Genomic DNA, 25,217 nt, shown 5'->3' with positions numbered 1-25,217 from the left:
AAATTACCCAGTTTAAAAATGAGCAGAAGATTTGAATAGATATTTCCCCATAGAAGATGTACAAATGGTCAATAAGCACACGGGAAGGTGCTCAACATCCTTAGTAATGAAGGAAGTGCAATCAAAACCACAAGGAATTGTGACTTCGCATCAACTAAGATGGCTGTAATTAAAATTATGTATAATAATGAGCACTGGCAAAGTTGTGGAGAAACTGAAGCCTTCGGACATTGCTGATGGGAATGTAAAATGGTGTGACCACTTTGGGAAGACATTGTGCAATTTCTCAGAAAATTAAATCTAGAGTTTCCATGCGACCAAGCAACTCTACCGCTCAGTGCATACTGAGAGAAATGAAACATATGTCCACCCAAAAATGTGTGCACAAATGTTCTTGGCAGAGTTATTTATGATAGCCAAAAGTGGAAACAACCCAAATGTCCATCAACTGATAAATGAATAAATAAGTAAGTATACCATGCAACAGAGTTTACTGCGCCATAACAAGAAATGCGTTAGCGACAGATACTACAACACGGATCAACCTTGAAAGCGTTATGCTAAGTAAAAGTCACCAGACAGAACAGGTCACATGTTGTATGATTCCATTTATATGAAAAGTCCAAAATAGGCAAATTCATAGACACAGAAAGTAGATTAGTGGTTTCCAAGGACTGAAAAGAGGGAAGAACAGGAAGCAACTGCCAGTGGGTAGGGATTTTCTTTTATGGGCTGAAAACGTTATAAATTAGCTGCTACGATGCTTACACAACTCTGTGACTATACTGAAAATCATTGACTTGAACACTTTAAAAAGGTGAATTTTATGGTATGTAAACTATATCCCAATAAAGATGGGAAAAAGCATATATAACATTAATTTTGTATCAAAATGTTAGCTGTTTCTAGAAAATTAGTGGGACGTTGCTTCTGGCTTTTTTTTTTTTTTCATTTTATTTGATTTGGTTGAAACATGCTAACTTAGAACATTTTTATTTATGGAAAAGCAAAGGGTTATATTTCCTACAGCAAGTATAAAAGTGTCCTTTCCATGACAAATTTCAGTTCACTCTTGAAAATGCGTATGTCATTTTGCATTCCAGAAATATTTATTTTTTACCAGTCCATCTGTTCCTTGGCCATAATATAGATATTAAAACACAGTATCTGAAGTAAGAATTCTTTACTCTGGTAGGCATGATATCTGCATTTGGGTGAATGGCCATTTGGTTTTCAGGGTGATCCTGTAATTATTCTATCTGAGGGTGGAATAGAGAAGACCCAGAAATAAAAGCGAATTACTATGAATGGCATCAGCTCAACAAATCCCTATTACTTGAGGGGAAAAGCTTATTTTAACTATTGGCAACTATGTTTAATAATTTATATTTAACCATCTATCCTTGTACTAGGCATCACTGATAACATGATTGTGTATTTACATTGGCAAGAATGCGATCATGATAATCAAATCAAGTGCCACTCTATTCATTTATCGCTAACACTCCTCCAGGTAATTGAGGCCTTCCTTCCATCTGAGAAGTGATGGTACTTTAGATACAATCCGTGGCCACAGAGTAACCCGCAAAGTCATTGACTCTTCCCTGGCCAAAGGAAGCAACTCCCTACTCTGAAATTCCAAGGTGAAAGGTCAATGGCTTGAGAAGGCAACCTTCATCCTGGTTTATTCCTAAAGCATTCTAACTGACCAAAGCCCGTAACTGCTTGCTGGGTGGTACACTTTTTTTTTTTTAATATTGCTATTTCATCTTATTTATTTTAAGTAGGCTCCACACCCAACATGGGGCTTGAACTCACGACCCCGAGATTAAGAGTCGCATGCTACCGACTGCGCCAGCCAGGCGCCCCCTGGGTGGTACACTTTTAAATGAACCCTGAACAAACACAGGAATGTGTATTTAAATAAATTGGTGTTCTTGGATAAATATTTGCGGAAACTGGGTATAGTAGATTTTCACAATCTGAACTGAGTTCATTTTAGGTAAAGGTAGAACTGATGTGCCCCGGCTGATGACTTAAGATATCTGCCTCTTATATTCAGTGAGCAAGGGACTTCTAGAAGCTTTCAGATAGATATTAAATTTAATTACGTTTTAAAATATCCAATTTCTTCAATAAATGCGAAAATTTTCTTTGTGAAAATTTAATTTTATAAGTGTTCCTCTCTAACGACTGAAAGGAAGTTCAAGGATTTGCTCTAAAATGATGTGCGCTTGAAAATCAGTACATAACCTCTATTCCTATAACTTCTGAAGCATGACTCTATTCCATGACAGCCTCCATCAAATTCAAACCATCTCTAAGGGTTTCTTTCCTTACAGTCTATCAGGTTTTCAAGACCAGAAGCCATGTCCTATTAACCTTGGCAGCAACCACCTCCTTAAGACCTAACATGGTTTCTAGAAAATAGTAGGCACTCGTTAAATGCTTGTAATTGCACTAATTTCATCACAGCTTTGTGGTTAAGAATGAAGTCTAAGGAATCACGCTACTTCTATTCACATACCTTACTGTAGGACTTTTGATAAATTACTTAACATCGTTAGCTTCCCCATATATAAGATCAGAAAATATCGTAATACCTTTCTCAAAAATTAGTGTAGAAATTAAATGAGATAATACAAGTAAACTACTTCTGGCAAGCTTAGCTTAATATGCATTAGGTGCTATCATCACCATCATCATCGTCATTAATAGCACTTATCCTATGACCTTGCACTGCCCTTATTACATCACTGGCCACAAAACCACCTTGGGAGCAAGGGCACTTCTCACCCAGGCCCAGCTGGCTATTGCTCCAGGACCTGAATGCAGAAACGAAGTCAGCACTCCTGCCTGACTCTAGTTAGGAGAACGTATAGTCAGTAAAAATCAATGCTTTCTCTTTTCGTCCTTCTCTTTTCCTGCAACCTCTCCCACCATCTACCCAGAGGGCGAGAAACAAGGAAATTTGCATTCTGAATAGAAACATATAACAAGCAGAGGTTCCAAATGAGCTGTGAGAGAAGAGAGGAAACCCTTATAGATTTCTGCTGTGTGTGTGTGTGCGTGTGTGTGTGTGTGTGTGTGTGTGTGTGAAGGGATTTTAAATAAATTTAATATCTAATCGGAAAGAGACTGAGAAGCATACGTTGAAGTAAAAGCAGTGCAGGTCATCACAACACCTCAGAGATGTGTGAAGAACACTTGTCTCCATGGTTACCTTTACTAAGAAATTTGCTGCCTATTGCTAGCAGGCAGAGAGATACAGGTATATGGAATCTTGAGCTGTGTGATAAAATGACCCTATATTTATACTCATGAAGCCCATGGTGAGAATTTACTGTTAGCGACATACATTATTCTTATTTTATAAGGTTTTATTCTCTAAAATATCTATTGTATTATGTAAACACATTTGCATGTTGGCTAATTTTCCACTGATGTCCGACAAATATTCAGAGCCGCCACTGTCCCCGGGTCTGTGCGCACATTCCAGTGATGCTTTATAGCTCTTATTGTTTAAAAAGAGTCTCTCTGGGAAATGTTTTCGGTACTTCTGGCCCATTCTTCTCTCCGTCCTTCTTTCCTTCCCTCCTTCCTTCCCTCCATTCTTCCCTCCATCCTTCCCCCTTCCTTCTCTCCTTCCTTCCTTCCTTCCTTCCTTCTCTCCTTCCTTCCTTCCTTCCTTCCTTCCCTCCCTTCCTTCTCTCCTTCCTTCCTTCCTTCCCTCCTTCCTTCCTTCTTTCCTTCCTTCCTTCCTTCCTTCCTTCCTTCCTTCCTTCCTTCTTTCCTTCCTTCCTTCCTTCCCTCCCTTCCTTCTTTCCTTGCTTCCTTCTTTCCTTCCTTCCTTCTTCCCTCCCTCCCTCGCTTGCTCGCTTGTGTTCTTTCTTTCTTTCTTTCTTTCTTTCTTTCTTTCTTTCTTTCTTCTCTCTAACAATCAATAAAACTTTTATTAAACTTTTAATTAATAGGGCGCCTGGGTGGCTCAGTCGGTTGAGCATCTGCCTTCAACTCAGGTCATGATCCCAGGGTCTTGGGATAAGTTCCACGTTGGGCTCCCTGCTCTGCGGGGACTCTGCCTCTCCCTCTGCCCCTCCCCCCACTCGTTCTCTCAAGCTCTCTCTCTGTCTCTCTCAGATAAATAAATAAAATCTTTTTTTAATTTTTAATAGACATTTTTATTAAAATGTTGTTATGATAAAATTATAAAAGATTGATTCTAAAGTCTTGACAAATTTTTTTACCACTCTCTAAGAATTCCACCACCCTGTACCCATTAGCATTCACTCCCCAGTGCCCTACTCTTCAACCTCTGGCAACCACCAATCTTTTTTCTATCTCTAAGGATTTGCCTATTCTGGACACTTCATATAAATGGAATGATGAAATATACGACCTTTTGTGTCTGGTTTCTTATACTTAACATTTTTAAGGTTCATTCATGGGGTTGCATGTATCGGTACTTTATTCCTTTTTGTGGCTGAATAAAATTACATTGTGTGGCTTTACCACGTTTTGTATATTCATTCACCAGTTGATGAACATTTAGATTGTTTCCATTATGAATAATGGTCTGTAAACATGCATGTACATATTTTTGCGTGGACATATGTTTTCATTTCTCTTGGGTATACACCTAAGACTGGAATTACTTGATCATATGGTAACTATAGGTCTAACTTTGAGGAACCACCAAACTATTTTTCCAAAGCAACTGTACCATTTTATATTCCCACCAGCAACGTATGAGGATTCCAGTTTCTCCATATCTTCAACAATACTTGTCATTGTCCATCTTTTTTATTATAGCCATCCTAGCAAGAGAGAAGTAGTATCTCCTTGTGGTTTTGATTTCATAATGCCTGATGATGTTGAACAACTCTTGTTATTTATTCTGGATTCTCAAGTCTATTCCATTGATCTATATATCTATTCTTATGCCAATGCCACACTGTTTTGGTTAGTGTAGCTTTGTAGTAAGTTTTGAAATCAGGAACCATGAGTCCTCCAACTTTGTTCTTCTCAATATTATTTTGGCTATTTGGGTTCCTTGAATTTGAATATGAACTTTAAGATCAGCTTGTCAATTTCGGCAAAAAAGCAGGCTGGGATTTTGACAAGGACTGCATTGATGGTGTAGATCAATTTCAGAAACATTGCCATCTTAATATTAAGTCTCCTAATATATAAATATGGGGTGTCCTTCCATTTATTTGGGTCTTCTTTAATTTCTTTCAATGTTTTATAGTTTTTAGCATACCACCCTTGCATTTTTTGCAAAATTTGTTCCTAAATACTTAATTCTTTTTGATGATATTATAAATGGAATTGTCTTAATTTCATTTTTGGTATTTGTTGCTAATATAGAGAAATACAATTGATTTCTTCTATTGCTTTTATATCATACAACCTTGTGGAATTGGAGCATTACTTTTAGCATTTTTGTGGATTCCTTTGAGTTTTCTATATATGAGGTCATGCTGTCTGCAAACAGGAATAGCTTTATTTCTTCCTTTCCAACATAGATTTTTGTTTGTTTGTTTCATTATCTCATCTAATTGCCTTGGCTAAGAATCTCTGGTACATTATTAAGTAGAAGTGGAAGAGTACTTGTGCCTTACTTGCACAAGAAAGTGTGCCTGATCTTAGATGGAAAACTTTGAGTATTTCACTGTTAAGTATGATGTTAGCTGTGGGTGTTTTATAACATGCTCTTCATCAGGTTGAAGAAGCTGTCTTCTACTCCCAGTTTCTTCACTGCTTCTATCATAAAAGAATGTTGGACTTTGTCAAATGCTTTTTTCTGAGTCTGTTGAGATGATATGTGGTTTTGTCTTTTATCCTTTTGATATGGCATTATTACATTGTTTGATTTTTCGTTTATCAAACTAACCTTGCATTCCTGGGATAAACCTTATTTGGTCATGCTGTGTAACCTTTTTTATATATTGCTGAATTTGGTTTCTTAATATTGTGCTGAGAATTTTTACATCTAGATTCTTATTGATATTGATTCCTATTACTACTGAGTGTAATTTTTTTTAATATTCTTTGGCTTTGGTTGGAAAGCTGATACTGGCTTCATATAATGAGCTATGAATTGTTTCCTCCTCTTCTGTTTTTTGAAAGTTGTTTTGAATGATTGGTGTTAATACTTCCTTAAACATTTGGTAGAGTCCACTAAAGTCACTTTGGTCCTAGGCTTTTCTTTATAGGAAGTTTTTAAAATTATTAATTCAATCTCCTTATTTATTTTGGTTCTATTTAGATGAATCTGTGAATTATCTATTTCATATTGAATCAGTTTTGGTAGCTTATGTCTTTTTAGGAGTTTGTCAATCTGGGTTATCTAATTTGTTGGTATCCAGCTGTTCATAGTATTCCTTTATAATCTTTTTATTTCTGTGAAGTGGGTAGTGATATCCCTTCTTCTACTTGAGATTTCGATTGAGTCTTGTGTTTTATTTTTTTCTTGCTCAGTCTAGCTGAAGGTTTGTCAGTTTCGTTGATCTTCTCAAAGAACCAACTTTTGGTTTCATTGACTTTCTCTATTGATTTTCTAGTCTCTATTTCATTTCTTTCTACTCCAATCTTTACTATTTCCTTCCTTCTGCTTGTTTTGGGTTTAGTTTGTTCTTCTTTTTCCATTTTCTAAGGTTTAGTTCTATTCAAACGGATCAGCTATTCACCATATATCACTCCAAGCAACTTTTGACTGTTTCCAAAATATAAATCCACCCTAAAAGACAAATATTTTTCACCACTAAAGATATTTAAAAAAGAATGGGCAGGAGAGGAATTCTAGAATGGCAAAGTAAGAACATCCAAAATCCAATCCTCCATGAAAACAATGAGAATACTAGCAAAAATGGTCAAAATTGACTTTTCAGAACTTTGGAAATTAACCAAAGGCTTGCAACAATTCGAGAATTTATTTAATAAGAACAGCTGGGGACCCTTGGGTGGCTCAGATGGTTAATCATCGGCCTTTAGCTCAGGTCATGATCTCCAGGTCCTGGTATTGAGCCCCACATTGGGCTCCCAGCTCAGTGGGGAGTCTGTTTCTCCCTTTGCCTCTCCCCCTGATTGTGCTCTCTCTGTCTCTCTGTCTCTCTCTCTCTCTCAAATGAATAAATCTTTTAAAAATTTTTTAAGAAAGAAAAACACCTGAATCTCAGTAAGAATGGTGAACTTTGTGGTATGTTTACCTTATCTTATTCCCATATCCCCTTCCCAAAAATGTTACTAGAGCCAAAGACATTTTATAATGATAAAAAAGTCAGTCTATCAAGAAGACATAAGAATTGTCATCATATATACACCTAACAACAGAGCATGAAAATAGACAGCATTGAAGGCAGAAACAGGTAGTTCAACAGTAATATTAGGAGAGTACCATAACCCATTTTTAATAATGAATAGAAAACCAGACAGAAGATCAACAAGGAAATAAAAGACTTGAACAAAGCTATAAAACATAGACCTAACAGATATCTATAGAACTCTGTACCCAATAATAGCAGAATACAAATTCTTTTCAAATGTACCTGGAATATTCTCCAGGATATACCATAATCTACATAAATCTAAATAAATTTTTAAAAATTTGAAATCATACTAAGTATATGATCAAATGGGATGAAATTAAAAATACAGAAGGAAATTCGGGAAATTCACAAATAAGTGGAAATTAACTACACAGTGCTAAATAACCAATGGGTCAAAGAAGATAACACGAAAAAATATTAGAACATATTTTGAGATGAATGAGAATGAAAATACAACATTCCAAATTATCTGGATGCAGTGAAAACAGTGTTTATTCTTGTCAAAAGTTTAGCTTTCAACTGGCTCCACAAAGATCCAAATCACACTGGCTACTTTTTGTAGCATGGTTGAGACTCTAATCACAGAATACCTTCACTAATGTCTATAACTGTGTAATATTGCAAATTTAAAGAACAAATGCTTGCTCAACATATTTCTAAAGCTCTTATTCTGTTCCCATCATGATGACTCGGTTCCATGCATGCAAGGACTCCCAAAGTGGACATTTACTCTAATATAAATATGGAGACAATGCCTGATAATCTGAGCAGGGGCAAGAGGAAGAAGTTTACCAACCTATCTGATGTGTTAAGAGGAAAAATTGTATAGGTGGCTGCTGCTTAACAGAGTCCTCCAAGTAGTCAAGTTTTCTTTCTTCAAAGATTTATTCCTGAGGTGTATTATCAACATGCACTCTAACTGCAGCCAGAGGTGAAATTACTGCCTTACTACAGTTTAACTGCAAATTATCAGAATTCTCAGTGTCAGTCATGTTGCTTTGTAGCTCTATGCTGTATTGTGCTATTGAGGTATAAAATTGCCCCTTCGTTGCTATTCAAAAGCTGAAAAATATGGTGGCTACACTTGTGAACCTAACATAACATGTAGAGTTGTCAAATCACTATGTTGTATACCTGAAACTAATGTAACATTATGTGTCAACTATACTTCAATAGTATATAATCTATTTAATAACTTATATATAATATATATTACATAAAAATGATAACATATAATTTATTATGTATGTATGAAATACATTTAATGCTAAAAAAGAAAAATTAATGCCAAGTCAATTGCAAATTATTGTAAAAAAATGTTTTTAACTGAAAAAGAAGTCTTAAATTAAAAAGCAGTTAGATTTCCCTAAGAATGCCAGAATTCAGTTTTTAAAATGGGGCTGCAACCAGATGAAAAACAAACCAAAAAAAAACCTGAAGAAGCTGAGTTGTATATTTTTTGATAATTTTACATTTTAGCTGAACTCGATGGATCATTATAATCATGTGTGTCATTTCTGGTCTTGAAAGTACATGAATATATCTAATTTATTTGTAGTGTTCAGTACTAAAAGAGTTCTTCGGTAATTGCTTAGAGACAGAGAGCTGTTCATTGTAGTGTGTTACTTAGGAAATTGTGTGTGTGTAAATGTATACATCAGCTAAACGTCAAAAAAAAGATTTCTCATTTCAGAAAGAATGGCTTTTTCATTGAGACTTATTAATGTTCATTCAGCATCATCTTTTTCTTGACTAATTATATAAACTTGGAAAAACTAAACTTGGGAACTAAAATTAGAGCTACCATCATTTTGTTCTTTTGTTAAAAAGGAAACAGGCTCCTCACCAAGAGTGACAGTCAAAACAATACTAAACGCCAAAAAGAAGTAAAAATTAATCATACTTGGTTACAAGGCAACGCACTACTTTTTTTTTCCTCTTTTACTAACAAAACGTCAGAGCTCTTTAGGATGTTAATGCTAGACTTCGTTGGTACTTCAATAAGACTCAAAGTAAATATCGACTGTAATATTGACTGTACCTGGATAAGCGTGGCTTCTCCAGTCTACATTTCCAACTTCTATCCAACATGAGCCCCCACTTTTCCTATCTTATGAAGGATTGGAAAAGCCATCAAAGCACAGTAATTACACACAGTATTACCTTAACCAATTATTTGCAATCATTCATACACACAGACAACAAAACTGTTACTCTCCATGTGTTCAGGACTGGATCCAGAGGGAGGATTACAGTCTTTGCCCTCAAGGAGGTCACACTTTAGGGTAAGTCGTTTCTAGTGAATATATTGGAAACATACTGGAAAAATTGCTAAGAGGTTTCAGAGGAAAAAATCCCAAGTTTGATTATCATATTTTCAATGCTCGGACATCATTTGGGTGAAATCTGGAAGAAAAAAAATATATACTGGACTAAGAGATTTTAGAGTTACAAAAGCTTGTTAGGGAGCTACTGCAAAGGTCTGAACAATAGATGAGGAGGGTCTGGGTCATTCCATGTCAGTGAGCCCCAAGAGTCTTCCTGTCTCTTCCACGTTCCATGTGTTCAGTGACTTCTCCAAACTCAAGATTTTGAGTCAGTGTTTGGAACTCCTCAACCTAAAAATAATCATGGAAATGCACAAGCATTTTGATACAAGGCTATTTATTTGCAGTCTTGTCTATAATTGTGAAAAATTGAAAACAAGTTGATGTCCAAAAATAAGGTATTGGATAAACAAACTACAGTACATCCTTACAATGGAACACTATAGAGTGTTTGAAAATAGTTTTTAAGTAAAGTTGAAGACATGAAAAGATAGTCACAATATATTTAGTTTAAAAGCAGGTCATAGGGGCGCCTGGGTGGCACAGCGGTTAAGCGTCTGCCTTAGGCTCGGGGCGTGATCCCGGCGTTCTGGGATCGAGCCCCACATCAGGCTCTTCTGCTGTGAGCCTGCTTCTTCCTCTCCCACTCCCTCTGCTTGTGTTCCCTCTTTCGCTGGCTGTCTCTATCTCTGTCAAATAAATAAATAAAATCTTAAAAAAAAAAAAAAAAGCAGGTCATAAAGGAATACATAGAGTAAAAATCTAGATGGTGTCATATATACATACAAAGACTTGAACATACACATAACATGTTGTTAGCGGTCATTCTAAGTGTTGGTATTATGAGATATTTTTCTTTGTTTTTGTTATCTATAGTTTTAGGTTTTCTACAGTGAATATGCATTATTTTTGAATCTAAAAAAAGTTACTAATTTTAAGGACATGAGGTAAGAATTTTAAGGACTCGAGGTATGAAAAATGGTCTCAACTTAGAGGACCACTGATATTGCATATGTAACACGGCCACTGACTTCTCATCACTAACCAACTTGTCCAACATTGCGTTCTTCAAATATTTAGCAGTGCTTATGCCAGATAGCTCCCACACAGCTATTTATGCGTAGAGTGAAGTAAGAATGACCATGTGATCATTATTAACTATTATTATCTTTCACATATGTGTACTCTATGCCAGATACTGGCTGGAAATGGTCACATATCTTTGCTTCTTTAGCTTTTGTTAGGTGAATCAACCCTATGAGTTTTATTATCATCCCCCGTTTACAGATTAAGTAGTCTGAGGCCACAAGAGCTTAAGTAAAGCACAGAGCACTGATTTAAACTCACATTCCAAGGCCAATGCTCCAAGAAAAATATAACAAGTTCAATTTAAGTTTATTTTTTTAATGATTGTTTTGAATATTTTTTTAAGATTTAGGTATTTATTTTAGAGGGGAAGAGGAGCAGGGGGAGAGAGTCTTAAGCAGACTCTGTGCTGAGTGCGGAGCCCTATCCGGGGCTTGATTTCACGACCGTGAGATCACGACCTGAGCAGAAACCAAGAGTCAGTCGCTTAACCAACTGTGCCATCCAGGCACCCCATTGACTTTTATTTTTTTAAACAATAAAAGAAGGATGTTGTAAATTTTGCCTTGTCCTATACATGCATAAAAGATCAGATATCATTCTATGAATTCAAAAATTTTTATCTAATCACTCAAAAGGGAGAGCAGCGTTCTACCTAGTGAAGTAGACGTTTCCAAGTAGGGAAATCATTTCCCACGCCAAAAAAATGTTCTCTACGTTGTGAGATTTTCTTTTTGCTTTAGGCTGAAATTCATTTGTCATCTTCCTGGGCCTGTGCTTGGTCTCTTTTATCGTTGTTACATTTCTTCCCTACAGGATTTCCTTTGGGAAATTTTACGATGGATGGTCACGATATCTATTCATTTATTTCAGCTTTTAGAAATTAGTAACACTGCATTTATGTTACACTTAACTTTCCAGGAGCTTTGAATTTAAGCCACGATTTAAAACTCCTAGCACTCCCTAACTTTTTTTTTTTTTTTTAATTTTACCCTTTCATCTGTCAAGTGATCCAGGAAGGGAGTTAGTACTATATATAGTTTATTTGAAGGTAAAGAGGTGGGGAGAAACAGCAAACCGTTCATTAAATTCCATTACCTCTGGAACTTAAAAGTGGTAGAATCGGGAGTTTCAAAGAACCATGGGGGCCAGTCAATCCGCATATAGTAAAGGGACTTCAACTCTCTCTCTCTCACCACTGTTTCCTCCTATTATTGCAAATGAGTAAAAACTTCTCTTTTTTCTTTCTTTTTATTAAAATACCCTAGAAAACTGAAAATGCAGCAAAATTAAATAAGAAAAATCAAGTTGGAGATGGAGGGGCTTAAGCTCACCTTTGGGATCCAGCCAAGACTGTCAGATTGTGATCATTACAAAGGGAACCCACCAGGAGGGGGGAAAGGCGGGACTGGACGTCTTAGACGCACAACGGTTCAGATCTGGAGAGGACATCAATATTAACTGTCTCACTTCTCACCATGTAGGACTCAGATGTGTGTAACAATAAAGACAGCTCTGAATGAATCACGTATATTTAAGGTTGGGAAAGCTGTCAAAGATCGAATCTGTTTGCTTTCATTCTGGACTAAATTCTTCTTATAATCTTTAGGGGCATATTTTTCCATTCTCATTTCAAATACTTGTAGATAAGCAGCAACCACCACTCCCCACTGAAACTTAATTTCTTAATCCAGTAATTTCAGAAGTACCTCTTCCTGGACTACGGGCAAAATGATCATTCGTTTCCTTTTATTCTCTGCCTCCCATTTTCGTTCTTTATCGGGTACTAAGTTAAATTGCCAGGCTTGAAGTCTCACTATTCCCGGGGGCGAAGCACTGCAAAGGGAACAGCCTATCAGATTTAGACATAGCCTCATGGCCTCAGGGCTGGAGACTGTAGCCCTTCTGCCTAAACCCAGCATCTAAAATTCAGCATAGAGCCCCAACTACTGGGAAAATAAATGCTTAATTTTCAGTTATTCTAACAGTCAATCGTAGTGTTCTTATATTTTTAGCTGTATTTTCTTCCCACTTGGTCATTAAGAGCAGTGGTGCAGAATGGAACAATTTCAGCAGAGCGCTGTTTATAAGTTCTTGCTGAAATGATGTGTGGCCCTGGGCCATAATATTTATACATGTTTTCCTTTTTACTTAATTGTAATTAGCATGCTGTTTATTGCATTCCTTTTACCTTTCCTTAAGAATTTGCTTTTTCCTTCAATTGTTTGCATTGGTATCTTTTGAATTTCCTCCCGCTTATTTATTTTTTTGGCATAAATAATAATTGGTGCTACCGCAGGAGCTTGATAAGGCTTTTTATTATGTTCCCTTTTGTCCAACAGTAATCATGAGGCATAAAAAAGTCTAAACAGTTTGTCCAGAGTTACATAACAAAGAAGAAGCAAAGTCTCAATAAGAGTTTGTGTTCTTAGTTTTCCATATTCTGTTTTTATTAAAGGTCCAGGTCTCCTGTTATTTCTGCTAATTTTTTTTCCCCTCTAAATCCTTTAGATTTTTTTCTGCCGCATCTTAATTTGTATTTTCTCTCCCCTTCTGATGTTTGGTTTGTTTTTGAAATGTCTTTCTGATTCTATCCTTACTTCTTACCACTTTGGTTTATGGATACTGGGAAACAAATTCCTATCTCTTAGTTCAGTAAAGTGGTATTTTCTCCTTCAGATCATTAGTCAGTAATAGCTGGTTAAAAATCTAATATTCTATAATTATAAAACACCGCTCTTCTCCAGATTGTTCAGTAAATTGCATTAGACACCTTGATAACCTATTTGGGGGAAAGAAAACTAGTTGATTCTCACCATTACCATACCCCAAAATAAATTAGAAATAGATTAAAAGATTAACTTTTAGTAAAAATTAAACTTCCAGAAGAATTTGTATGTATTAAAGCAATGCAAGAAACCACACACACACACACACACACACACACAAGATTGATATGTTTGAATGTAAATATAACTTTTAAAAAATCCTTGGTGTTTTAAGGCAGCAATAAATCACATATATGCAACACATGTATGTGAGAAATAATTTCTTATAGATCATTGTCATCAACAATAAGTACATTAATGCTCCAATGTAAACATTAAGAAAGAGCATGAACAGACAATTCTCAAAGGTAAGGACTGATAAATGAGCAATAATCATATCAAAATGTTTTTATCCCCATCTCTAACCAAAGAAATAAAATTCAAAACAGTAAGTCACTGCCATTATTGCCATTAACATAGCAAAATTTAAGTTAATTTAAAAGCTAGTGAAGTTTTTGTGATGGAGTGATTTTAATCTCCTTTTTAAAACTTCTAACTTCCACAAATCTTCTACAATGAACATGTGTTACTTTTATAATGAAAAAACACTTTAAAACATATACAGGTGTGTGTTTAATGGTTGATACATATATAGATATGTGTTTAATGTCTTCTCTGCATGCACAAGACATGACTAAGAAGTGGACAAATTTGGGGGCGCCCGGGTGGCTCAGTCGTTAAGCGTCTGCCTTCGGCTCAGGTCATGATCCCAGAGTCCTGGGATCGAGCCCTGCATCGGGCTCCCTGCTTGGTGAGCCTGCTTCTCCCTCTGCCTGCTGCTTCCCCTGCTTGTGCTCTCTCTCTCTCTGTCAAATAAACAAAATCTTAAAAAAAAAAAAAAAAAGGACAAATTTTTTAAGTGGATTCTCCTGATCTGATTTTCTAATTCCACTGTATTTCAATTAACTCAAATATTGTTTGTTCCTTGAAGATAAGAATTACAAAAGCAAAGATTTTTCCATGTTAATGACAGCCTATGGTACCATTTCACGGCCGGGATAGACGAGTACTACCTTGAGAAGGGCTGTTCTGTGGAAGGAGGCTCCCCGAAAGGTCAACAGCTTGTGCGTGATTAATTCCATAATTGAACCTTGAGACATTGTCTGAGGTGTTGAGGTGAAGTGTTCTGGAATTGTTTAGGGCTCCGAGGAAATGGATTTGCCATAATAAAGGGAAATTTTAAGATAAATAGGTTATCAAGAAGGATGTATTTTTCTGTAGCGACAAATGTGTAGATTCTGTTCATTTCAAAATGTTAAAGTTAATCTCAGTGTAAACAATTTTTGAGTTTTTGAAAGGTCTTTTAAAGTAGATCCCTTAGAGAGGTAGGAGGTGAGAGTTATATCGAACTTTATTCTATTATTGCCCCAAACAATAGCCAGGCAACACTTCTTAGAAGCAGCGTACTTACACTGTTGGGTTCAGCCTTGTGATACGCCTCTGAGGCAGGTATCCGTAATTACTCACTTCACAAAAGAAGAAGAAATTGAGATGCAACAAGGCTAGGCAGCCTGACCAGAGGTCCACCACAAGGACATGGGAGAGGCAGGATTTGAGCCCGGACAATCTGACTGGAAAGCTAGAATTCGTACTCTGAATATACACGGCCTCTACATTAGACTTCGGTTGTCTTGACCTCCCCCCAACAGTTGGCCCCCAACTGCACGTGAGGCACTGGCTAGCCTACCATAATCTGCCCACCATACCCTTGCTTTTGGGTAGCAAATTAGAAAGTGCTTGGGTTTCATACTCTAACCTGGATTGAATCTTTGTTCCCCGTTCCTCCTCCTAAGTTAGTTAATTCTTCACTTACGAAATGGGGGAAAGTATGAACCTCAGAGAGCGGTTACAGAGATGGGAATAGCATATGTGAAAGTGCTTAGAACAGTGCTTGGCAAATCATAGATGTTTAATAAATATTAGTTTCCTTTCTTCCTTCCCTTGCCAGACAAAAGTCGTTCTTCCTTACGAAGCGTGTTTGCATGAAAATGTTCCCATGGCTCTCATTTTATCACAGAAGCTTCAGAATTTTTGTTCACTTGATCAAATGGACCCTAGTAGACGTGGAATCTCAGAGGCTCCTCATCCCCCAAGTGTGGCCAGGGGATGCCGTGGAAAGGCCTATTAGAAGTTTATATAAGCTGACGTTCAAAATTCTCTTTTCTGGATTTGGGCAGGCTTTTTATAGCCTTATGTCTGTGCCTCTTGCTTCTCTCTCATTTCTCCTACCTAACCTTGCCCCCCAATTTCAAAATGCACTTTTATACGACTGAACTCTAGCTCAAACTGCTTATATGCCATTTCTCAAAGATGCCTTATCATTTCCTGCTTCCACATTTTTTTTTCTCCTGCCGGGCTCTCTCCCTGAAATAACCCTTTACCGAAAATTTATCTATTGAACTTTTACCTTCAAGGCTTAACTCAGATGCCTGCTCCTCATACATCTCTGAGCACTCTGGATGGAAAAGACCTCCCTTCTTCCTAAACCACCAGAGCACTGAGCGTCACTCAATGGACAGACTGCAGATGCTTTAGTCTTTTGGGGCTGAAGATTGATTGGATGGAATAATGGTTTAAAATGGCATCCGATTAGAAATCCCTTAAATGGCCTGTCTCAACTCCTTACTAAAAAAAATCTATGAAGCCAGCAAAAGCCACACTTTCACAAATACACTAAAAACTAATAAACAATGTATTTTCAGAATTAGGAAGGAATTTCTGACAATTTGAAGTCCAGAAGAACTGGACTGAGAAACTTATAAAAACTGCTTTCCCACTAAAAATAGATAAAAATTCTTGCTCTGAGAATAGAACCACTCTTCACCCTCCTCAACTGTTTACCTCCTACTCAAAAAACACAGGAGCCCTGTCAATCACCAACAACAGCCCCCCCCACACACACACACACAAAATATGGTAGGGGACAAACATTCTTCTATCAGCTAAGTGATATTTTATGGGGTATCCAGTATGCTATCCCCTAATCTCTAACAGTGATTCAAGAGTAAAGCATAATAAAAAATAAAAAAAAAAAACTAGAAAAGATTTTTCAAGAACATGCAAAAAAAATAACAGGTATGTCAATATTAATTTTTTTTTTAAGTTGGAAGTGGGAGGTGGCAGGAGGGCGAATTGAGGAAGATGATCAAAAGGTACAAATTTCCATTTAAGATGAATAATCCGTAATAAATTATGTCGCGTACATAATGTCCTATACAGCATGACGGCTAGAGCTAACGCCGCTGTCTGGTGTATTTGAAAGTTGTTACGAGAGGCGATCCTAAGTTTTCATCACAAGGGAAAAACCGTTTTTGCTGTTGTTTCTAGAGGAGCTGATGAGTGTTAACTAAATTTATTGTGGTAATCATTTCACAATACATGTAAGTCAATTACTAATGTCGTAGACCTTAAGCTTATATGATGCCATATATAAATTCTGTCTCAATAAAACTGGAAAATAAGCCAGATGTGAGGCAAAACATAGAATTAATAGGAATGTAAATATTTCGTGTTGATAAAATTTACAGTAAAGATGTAATTATTAATCTTTTAAAACAATGGCTGAAATATGTAAAGTAAAAATTGTCAGGGATATAAGAAAAATAACAAAACAAGTGTTGTGGAAGATCACATACATCTCAGGCTTTGAGAAATCCATTAGGAAAAAAAGATTGCAATAATATCTTTGATCATATATAATAACAATAAATAAGGTGATACACACACACACACACACACGTGCATAGATAAATTTATAGGGAGGTAGGTATAAATAGGTAATCAGTCTAGTTGCCCCCAAAAGTATCTATGAAATATTCAAAAAACATTAGCATAGTACTTGTCTCAAAGAAAGAATTGAAAAATTCTAAACATTTGAAGTCCAACCATTAGTTGGATGATTTGCATGTACTGTAACTAGAAATTAATAAGGAAGACAAATTCATAAACACTTACATAAACATCAAGCCAAAGCTGGAATTAAAAACTACAATTACAAACCATTTAGAAATTAACAAAAATGACATTACATATCAATTCTTAAGAGGAAGGAACTTACATGCTTTTGTTTAATGGGTTTTTGTTGTACGTTCTAATAATTTTCCATTGTTTAAAATTAAGCTCTAGCCACGTGAATATTTCCTGATGTAGTGTTCCATAGAAAGCGTGTAGAGCACCCTTCAGATGCAATATGCTGGGCCTGGTTTTTGCTCTACTGTCTTTGTTCACATTTGTTTTGACCTGTTTTTCCCTATCCTCCATTTCCTTGGAACACCAACCATGTGGCGCCATATTGGATCAGCTCATCCATACCTAAGGCCTTTTAAATTTCATAGTTCTTGCGAATTCAATCTCTGACTTTGACCCTCAGTCTTGCACAAGCTATTTTATATTTACTTCTTGGTTCCAAACAGCTAATGTTACTGGTAAGAGGCACTCACACATTCTATCCAAGAAACAAGGGGCCTTTATAAGTTGGAAGAGCTCCACCTCATCTCCCAACTGGAAGAGGAAAATTACAGAGGGAAGATAAATTATAACTCAGAATAAGAGTCTGTGACCTCGATATTCTTATGAGTTTATCATAGAATTAAAGAAATACATACACACACACACACATATGTATACATACATACATACAGATGCTATTTTTTAAGGATTCACTCAGAAGTTATAAACAGTATATACGTTTTAAAACTTAAATTCTATTTCAATGGCAATAATGTGAACCAAAATATTTTTTTTCCTCTAAGCTTCCTATGTCCGGTAAGATCATGTGTTCAGTATGCTGATGTCAGAAATATTAGGTGGCTGTATGATTTATATACTGAGCTCTCAGACATACAAACAATGAAGTTGGTTTGTGTTATATGTGATTTCTCAATTCACATGTGATGTTTGCTTTTCCTGAACTTTTCACTTAATATTGCTAGCCATCCTATTGTTTTTGTATCAAGTATACCCATTAGTAAATTATAGTGCATTTTCTCAATTCAGATTTATTTCCAATAACAAAAGTGCCAGTTTCCTATAAAGAAACTATAGATAGTTGCTACAATCAACTCTGGTACCGTAAGAGAAAAAGACATTCGATCCTTATTTTTGGAAAATCCGCACTGAATAGTGTGTATGTATGAAAGACAAATTTGTGTGATCAGAATAACTCATGTGGTTTCTTAAACTTATTAACCTTCTTCCCCAACATAGACGAGGGTCCAACGTATCTCTTACATTGGACATGAGTAGCTTGGGGAATGTCGAACCCTTCGTGGCTATCCCAACCCCACGGGAGAAGGTAGCCATGGAGTATCTGCAGTCAGCCAGCCGAATGCTCACAAGATCACAGCTGAGGGACGTCGTGGCAAGTTCACATTTACTCCAAAGGGAATTCATGGTGAGCCTGCTGTTTGTTGTTCACTCTTCAGTAGGCATTTTGATGAACTAGACCCTAGACACACCTATGAAAATGGCACCGTTCTCTACTCAAGCAGCTTACAGGAAACAAATGGTTACAGTTCAAAAGGTTAAGGTTAAGTACAAGGTTTTAGATCCACCCCACATCTCATCAACTATTGATAAATGTTCAAACTGGAATGTGATGACAAAATTGAGGCAAAGTACATAGGAGCTGGCAAGAAGTGGCAAGAAGGAACTGGGCATCGAAGAGGCATTCCAGGAGGCAGGAACAGCCTTGCTGTCACTGGGGAATTAAATTGTTCTGTTTGCCTGGAGCACTGAAACCAAGGTGGGAAGTGGCAAAGGTTGAGCCTCCAGAGGTAGAAAAGAAAGCTGAGTCTTAATATATATTTAAAAATTTGGACTTTATCTTGAATTTTAAAAACATCACTCTATCTGCAGTGGAAGAAGCATTAGAAAGGGGTATGTTGGAGGCTCTAGAGATAATCCTGTGGAACTGTCATGATGGTCCGAACTAAGATAGTAGGAGTGAAAATGGGGGAAACCTATAGGAATCTGCAAGAAGGGGGATGAATTGGATGAGACAGCCAAGAAAAAGGAAGGAGTCAGGGATGATACCCCAGTTTGTGACGTGAGCAACAAGGCGCATATAGTGTCCTTTAATGATATAAGGAACACGGGGAAAACCAAACATGGGCTAAAGATGATTGAGAATTTTAGCCAAAAGTCAGGGAACCCATCGATGTCACTGGTGATAAGTTGATTTGTAAAAACACATGTCTACCCAGAGAGCTTTAGACCTTACTAAGTCTAATTATTGTCCAAAGGGAATATCCATTTCATTGATCACTTTACATCTTAAATCAGTTGTACATATTAAGCCAAGCTTGTTGATTTTAATAAATTGGTCATTACAGTATCTGTTCAGATATTCGCGACCACTCCAATGATGAAATATCTATCAATGGGCTAGATTTACCAGTAGCCTCATCAACTATCACTAAGCATCCAAAGTAAAACACAAACATGCAGTTTTGAAAATCAGACTTTGTAGTGTGTCATCTTTTCATATGAAGAAAACGAGACCTAATGAGATGAAAGAACCAGCCAATGATCACCCAGCTAGCTACAAGTACACCTAATACTCTTTTCTAGAACCACAGATAGCTTTTTTGAGATAAGCCCTTAAAGGAAAGATGAGGCCAACAAGCAGTACCAAAGAGAACGATACTGCTGGAAGATGGTCGTTGTCAGTGTGTGTCAGAAAGCAGCAAGAGGAAGCAAGGGAGGAGTAGACCTACCTACAGTGGCTTTGCCAAAACAGACTGACCTATTTGAAATTACCAAACAGAAAGATGTGCTTTCTACTGAACATTCAACAGTTTTGCTCATTTTGGTAACTTGGAACTGAGAAGTTATAATATTTAGTTGGAGCAGAGAGTAGGGATGAATATTATAAATATCTAAAATAATGCAAGCTTAGAGGCGCCTAGGTGGCTCAGCTGTTAAGCGTCTGCCTTTGGCTCGGGCCACGATCCCAGGATCCTGGGATCGAGCCCCGCATCAGGCTCCCTGCTCAGTGGAAAGCCTGCTTCTCCGTCTCGCACTCCCCCTGCTTGTGTTCCCTCTCTCGCTGTCTCTCTCTCTCTGTGTCAAATAAATAAAATCCTTAAAAAAAATTAAATTAATGGAAGTTTAGGGAATGATATTTAAAAAGTAAGCTACTCCTCTCTGTAGACCACATCTCAAATTCATGATCTCAAATTTCCAGACTGATGGAAAACTAGGACAATTTGAATTAATGTATAGGTAATTTCTTTCCTTTCAATGAATATTAGGCTGTTGAGTTATATTTGCCACTGAAGAAAGTTCAAGTAACAAAAATACTATTTCATGTGATCTAAAGATAAAAGTTCCTTTATTTCACGTTAACATTTATCTAAGCAATCTTTTGCAGAATTTTAACTAGAGATCGTGCTATTTTGTACAATCAAATCCTTACATATTTGTTTTGACTCTTTTGAAAACTTTGGCTTATTGCTTTCTTTGTCCCAGTCATCTACAGGTGCTCATGTTTTAGATATAATTCATTTCCACAGAGCCATTTCTGCTCTAATTGTTCCCTCTCCAATCATTTGGGGCACATGACATATATTCCGAGTAAAAACATTTATATTCTTATTAAGTGGGAGAAAACAGTGTCCGGATGCCCTTCACTAAAAATATTGCATTTACAACCACAAATGGGACAGTACAATGAATCACTGGCCTCTACCTCTGAAACCAATAATATATTATATGTTAATTAATTGAATTTACATTTAAAAATTTAAAACGTAAAAAAACAAACAGAAAAAGAACAAATGGAACAGTATAATTATAAACCATTCCTTAATACAAAAAAACATTATATTGCCATCACTTGAATCAACAAAAATGCCCTTTGTGTTTACCATTTGGGGAGGGAGGTTTTAATTATGCTAAAAGAGTCATACAATGTTAAAAGAGAATCCAAAAGAGTCATACAATGTTAAAAGAGAATCTGTCATAGTGAAGTTTTTGGTACTGAACTTACATAAAGATTTTTTAAAGATTTGAATACATTGTCAGTTTTCAACTGTCTATATATATTTCTAGCAATTATGTCAGAACAGAATTTTAAAACTCTAATCAAAGTTTTGTATGTTTCTTTAATAACCCTATGAAAAATAATACTTTCTAACAGAGAGCTCTTTCTTAGAGTCAGCATGCCAGGGTGCAGCTAATATGTTTATGAAAGGAAGGGTGTTGGTCAACCAGAGGTGGTAGTCTGTTGTTTTATAAATGACTTTGAAGTTCAGTAGGGCTCTGGATCAGATGGCCCCCTGTGAAGATTTTCTTTGTGGCAGCATTAGATACACTAATCTGATATCATTTATTTTTGCAGGAAATACCAATGAACTTCGTGGATCCCAAAGAAATTGACATTCCACGTCATGGAACTAAAAATCGCTATAAGACCATTTTGCCAAGTAAGTTTCTTGAATTAAATGTTTTCATTATAAAGCACAAGCCTTCCCCATTTACCCTTACCTCATCATTTCCCATCCTCACAACTTCTTTCTCCATACACACCAAATTTGGACCATGAAACTGGTTTGAGGTTCATAACTTTATCCTGTATTACTCTTCTTATAATGATCAGCTCTCAATTCCAGGGGACACATGGTTCTAAAATTTTATTGTGCCACACATTATGATCAATTGATTTCATCAAACAATTCAATGGGCAAAGGATAGTCTTTTCAACTAAAGGTGCTATGACAACTGAATAGTCACATGCAAAAAAATGAAGTTAGATGCATGGGGCACCTGGTGGCTCAGCTGGTTCAGAGTCTGCCTTTGGCTAAGGTCATGATCCTGAGGTCCTGGGATCGGCCCCATGTTGGGCTCTCTGCTCATCAGGGGAGTCTGGTTCTCCTTCTCCTTCTGCCCTCTCCCCCTGCTTGTGTTCTCTGTCTCTCTCTCACTCTCTCTCCCAAATAAACAAATAAAATCTCTAAAAAAAAAAAAGGAGTTGGATCCTGCCACACACATTTGAGTTGATACAAAAATCAACTCAAAATGGATTAGACCCAAAGGTAAGAGCTAAAACTATAAAACTCTTAGTATAAAACAGATGTAAATCTTCATGACCTTGAATTAATCAATGATTTCTTAAATATGACACCAAAGTACAAGCAACAACAACAAAAATAAATTGAATTTTATTAAATGAAAATATTTTGTGCTTCAAACGATACCATCAAGAAGATAGAAAAAGGACTCACAAAATGGGAAAAAGCATTTGTAGATTATACATCTAATGAGGGACTTCTATCTAGAATGTATAAAGAATTCTAATCACTTAGTTATAAAAAGACAGCCCAATTTAAAAATGGGCAAAGGACTTGAAGGAGACATTTCTCCATAGAAGGTATACAAATGGTCAATAAACATTTGAAAAGGTGCTCAAAATCATTAGCCACAAGGGAAATCAAAACCACAATGAGATACCACTGGACTTCCACATGATTATAATAAAAATGATAGACTATGTAGAAAGTGCCAACTGGGACGGGAAGGAAATGGAACCTTCACACCTTCCTGGTAGGGATGTAAAATGGTGCAGCTACTTAGGAAACAGTCTGGTAGTTCCTCAAAAGGCAAATCCTGCAGTTACTATATGACTCAGACATTCCAGTCCTAGGCATATAACCAGGAGAAATGGAAACATTTCATTGTCAATCATAGACAAATAGATAGTTGGGCTTTTGGCAAAATCCATAAACATCCCAAAACAATAGCTCTGGAGAGATGGAGCCACAAAGACTTTTCAAAAGTACTGATGTTAGAAAACTACACGCAAATGTTTGTAACAGCATTATGTATAATAGCCCCAAAAGTGGAAACAACCAAAACACCCATCAACTGATGAACGGAGAAATAAAACATAGAATACCCACACAACGGAATAGTACTGAGCAATGAAGAGGAAGGGGGGCCGATGCCTGCTACAACACGGATGGACCTTGAACGTGACGCTAAGTGGAAGAAGCCATCACCAAAGACCTCATACTATATAACTCCATTTATATGAAGAGTCCCAATTGGTGGATCTATAAAGACAGAAGCTGTCTTAGTGGTTGCTTAGTGCTGCCGGGAGGCATGGGAAATAGCTGCTAAACAAGTAAAGGCTGTGGAGGTTATTTTGGGATAAGGAAAATGTTACAAAATTGATTGTGCTGACAGTTGCACAAGTCTGTGAATAAAGAAGAAGAACCTTATGATGGTGCACTTTAAATGTGTGAATTGTATGGTCATGTGAGTTACATCTTGATAAAGCTGTTACCAAAAATTTCATTGTGCATAATAATCACCTAGAGTTCTTATAAATATCTAAAGTCCTAATGGATGAAAGAAAAAAAAAAATCTAGAGTCCTGTGTCCCACCTGCAGATTCTGTTGAAATAAGTCTGCTGGTGGGCCCAAGAATCCGCACTTCTAAGCAAACACCCAGGTGATTCTGATACAGATAATACCAGGACCCCACTTTGAGACACACAGTTTAGACGATGTTAAAACTAAATTTGACTTGGGCGCCTGGGTGGCTCAGTTGGTTGAGCGTCTGCCTTCGGCTCAGGTCATGATCTCGGGGTCTTTGATCAAGCCCCACGGAGCCTGCTTCTCCCTGTCCCTCTGCCACTCCCCCTGCTTGTGCTCTCTCTCTCAAATAAATAAATAAATAAATAAATAAATAAATAAAATTTTGAGGAAAAAAACTAAATGTAACTCCATGAAATTAATCGATGTCAAGCAGTGAGCTAGATGCCAGGAACCAGTAAGCCTTAAGGAGTAGCCTGTAAGATCAAGGAGGTCAGGGACTAGAGGGGAGAGTCATGTAAATGACTAATTATGTTCAATGTAATAAAAGCCAGAATTGAAATCTGGCCCAGGTAGTGTAGGAGTACAGAGAGCATTGAGTTATTCTGCTTAGAGTGAAATGCTTTGGAGAGGATGTAACATTTGTCAATCACCAGACAACAGACAGTTGGGGTTTCGGCAAAATTCATAAACATCTCAAAGCAATAGCTCTGGAAAGATGGAACCACGAAACTTTTTTAAAGTATGGATATTGAAATAGTAGAGTCTGTATAATTAAGCCCATTAATTCACTCATCAAACATCAAATTCTCCGTATTTATGGTAATAGCAAGAATTGCTGGTAATGGTGTCATTGGGCTGCCCCCCCTGGTGGAGTTGGAAACACTCCTCCGTAACATATTTTTAATGGGTCATGGGTCTGTATAGTATGATCCCTGTTGAAAGATACATTGTCTAGAGCTGGCTAAAGGGGGTGAAAGTGCTATGTGCTACAAGTGTGCTTCTCTCTGTCTCTCTCTCTCTTTCAAGATTTTTCATCTGAAATGTACCAAATATAAGTAATTAGGGCATAGACATTCATTGCAGTTTTACTTAACCATCTAATGTCAGAAGGATTCGGAAATTATTAGGATTATGTAAAGTTCAGCCTTCTCAGGGGCGCCTGGGTGGCTCAGTCAGTTAAGCATCTGACTGTTGGTTTTGGCTCAGGTCATGATCTCGTGGGTCATGAAATTGAGCCCCACAGAGCCCCAAGTTGGGCTCCCGGCTCAGTGGGAAGTCTGCTTGAAGACCCTCACCCTCTGCCCCTCCCCACACTCACACACTCTT

At 36.9% G+C, this 25,217-nt stretch overlaps 1 protein-coding gene across 4 annotated transcripts in view; it reads left to right on the top strand.

Annotated features, from left to right (window-relative positions):
* PTPRR (protein tyrosine phosphatase receptor type R) overlaps positions 1 to 25,217 on the top strand; it is a 122,826-nt gene that overhangs the window by 59,964 nt on the left and 37,645 nt on the right. For all 4 annotated transcript variants that reach the window (XM_040637262.1, XM_008684295.2, XM_008684294.2 and 1 more), the window contains 2 exons: positions 18,778 to 18,964; positions 21,914 to 21,998. In XM_040637262.1, coding sequence (XP_040493196.1) covers positions 18,778 to 18,964; positions 21,914 to 21,998 — 272 coding nt within the window. The remainder of the gene's footprint in view (positions 1 to 18,777; positions 18,965 to 21,913; positions 21,999 to 25,217) is intronic.

The sequence above is a fragment of the Ursus maritimus genome, unplaced genomic scaffold (genome assembly GCF_017311325.1).
Source record: "Ursus maritimus isolate PB19 unplaced genomic scaffold, ASM1731132v1 scaffold_21, whole genome shotgun sequence".
Classification (NCBI taxonomy): domain Eukaryota; kingdom Metazoa; phylum Chordata; class Mammalia; order Carnivora; family Ursidae; genus Ursus; species Ursus maritimus.
The sequence above is the reverse complement of the archived record's forward strand: the minus strand, read 5'-3'. Positions and strand labels throughout refer to the sequence as shown.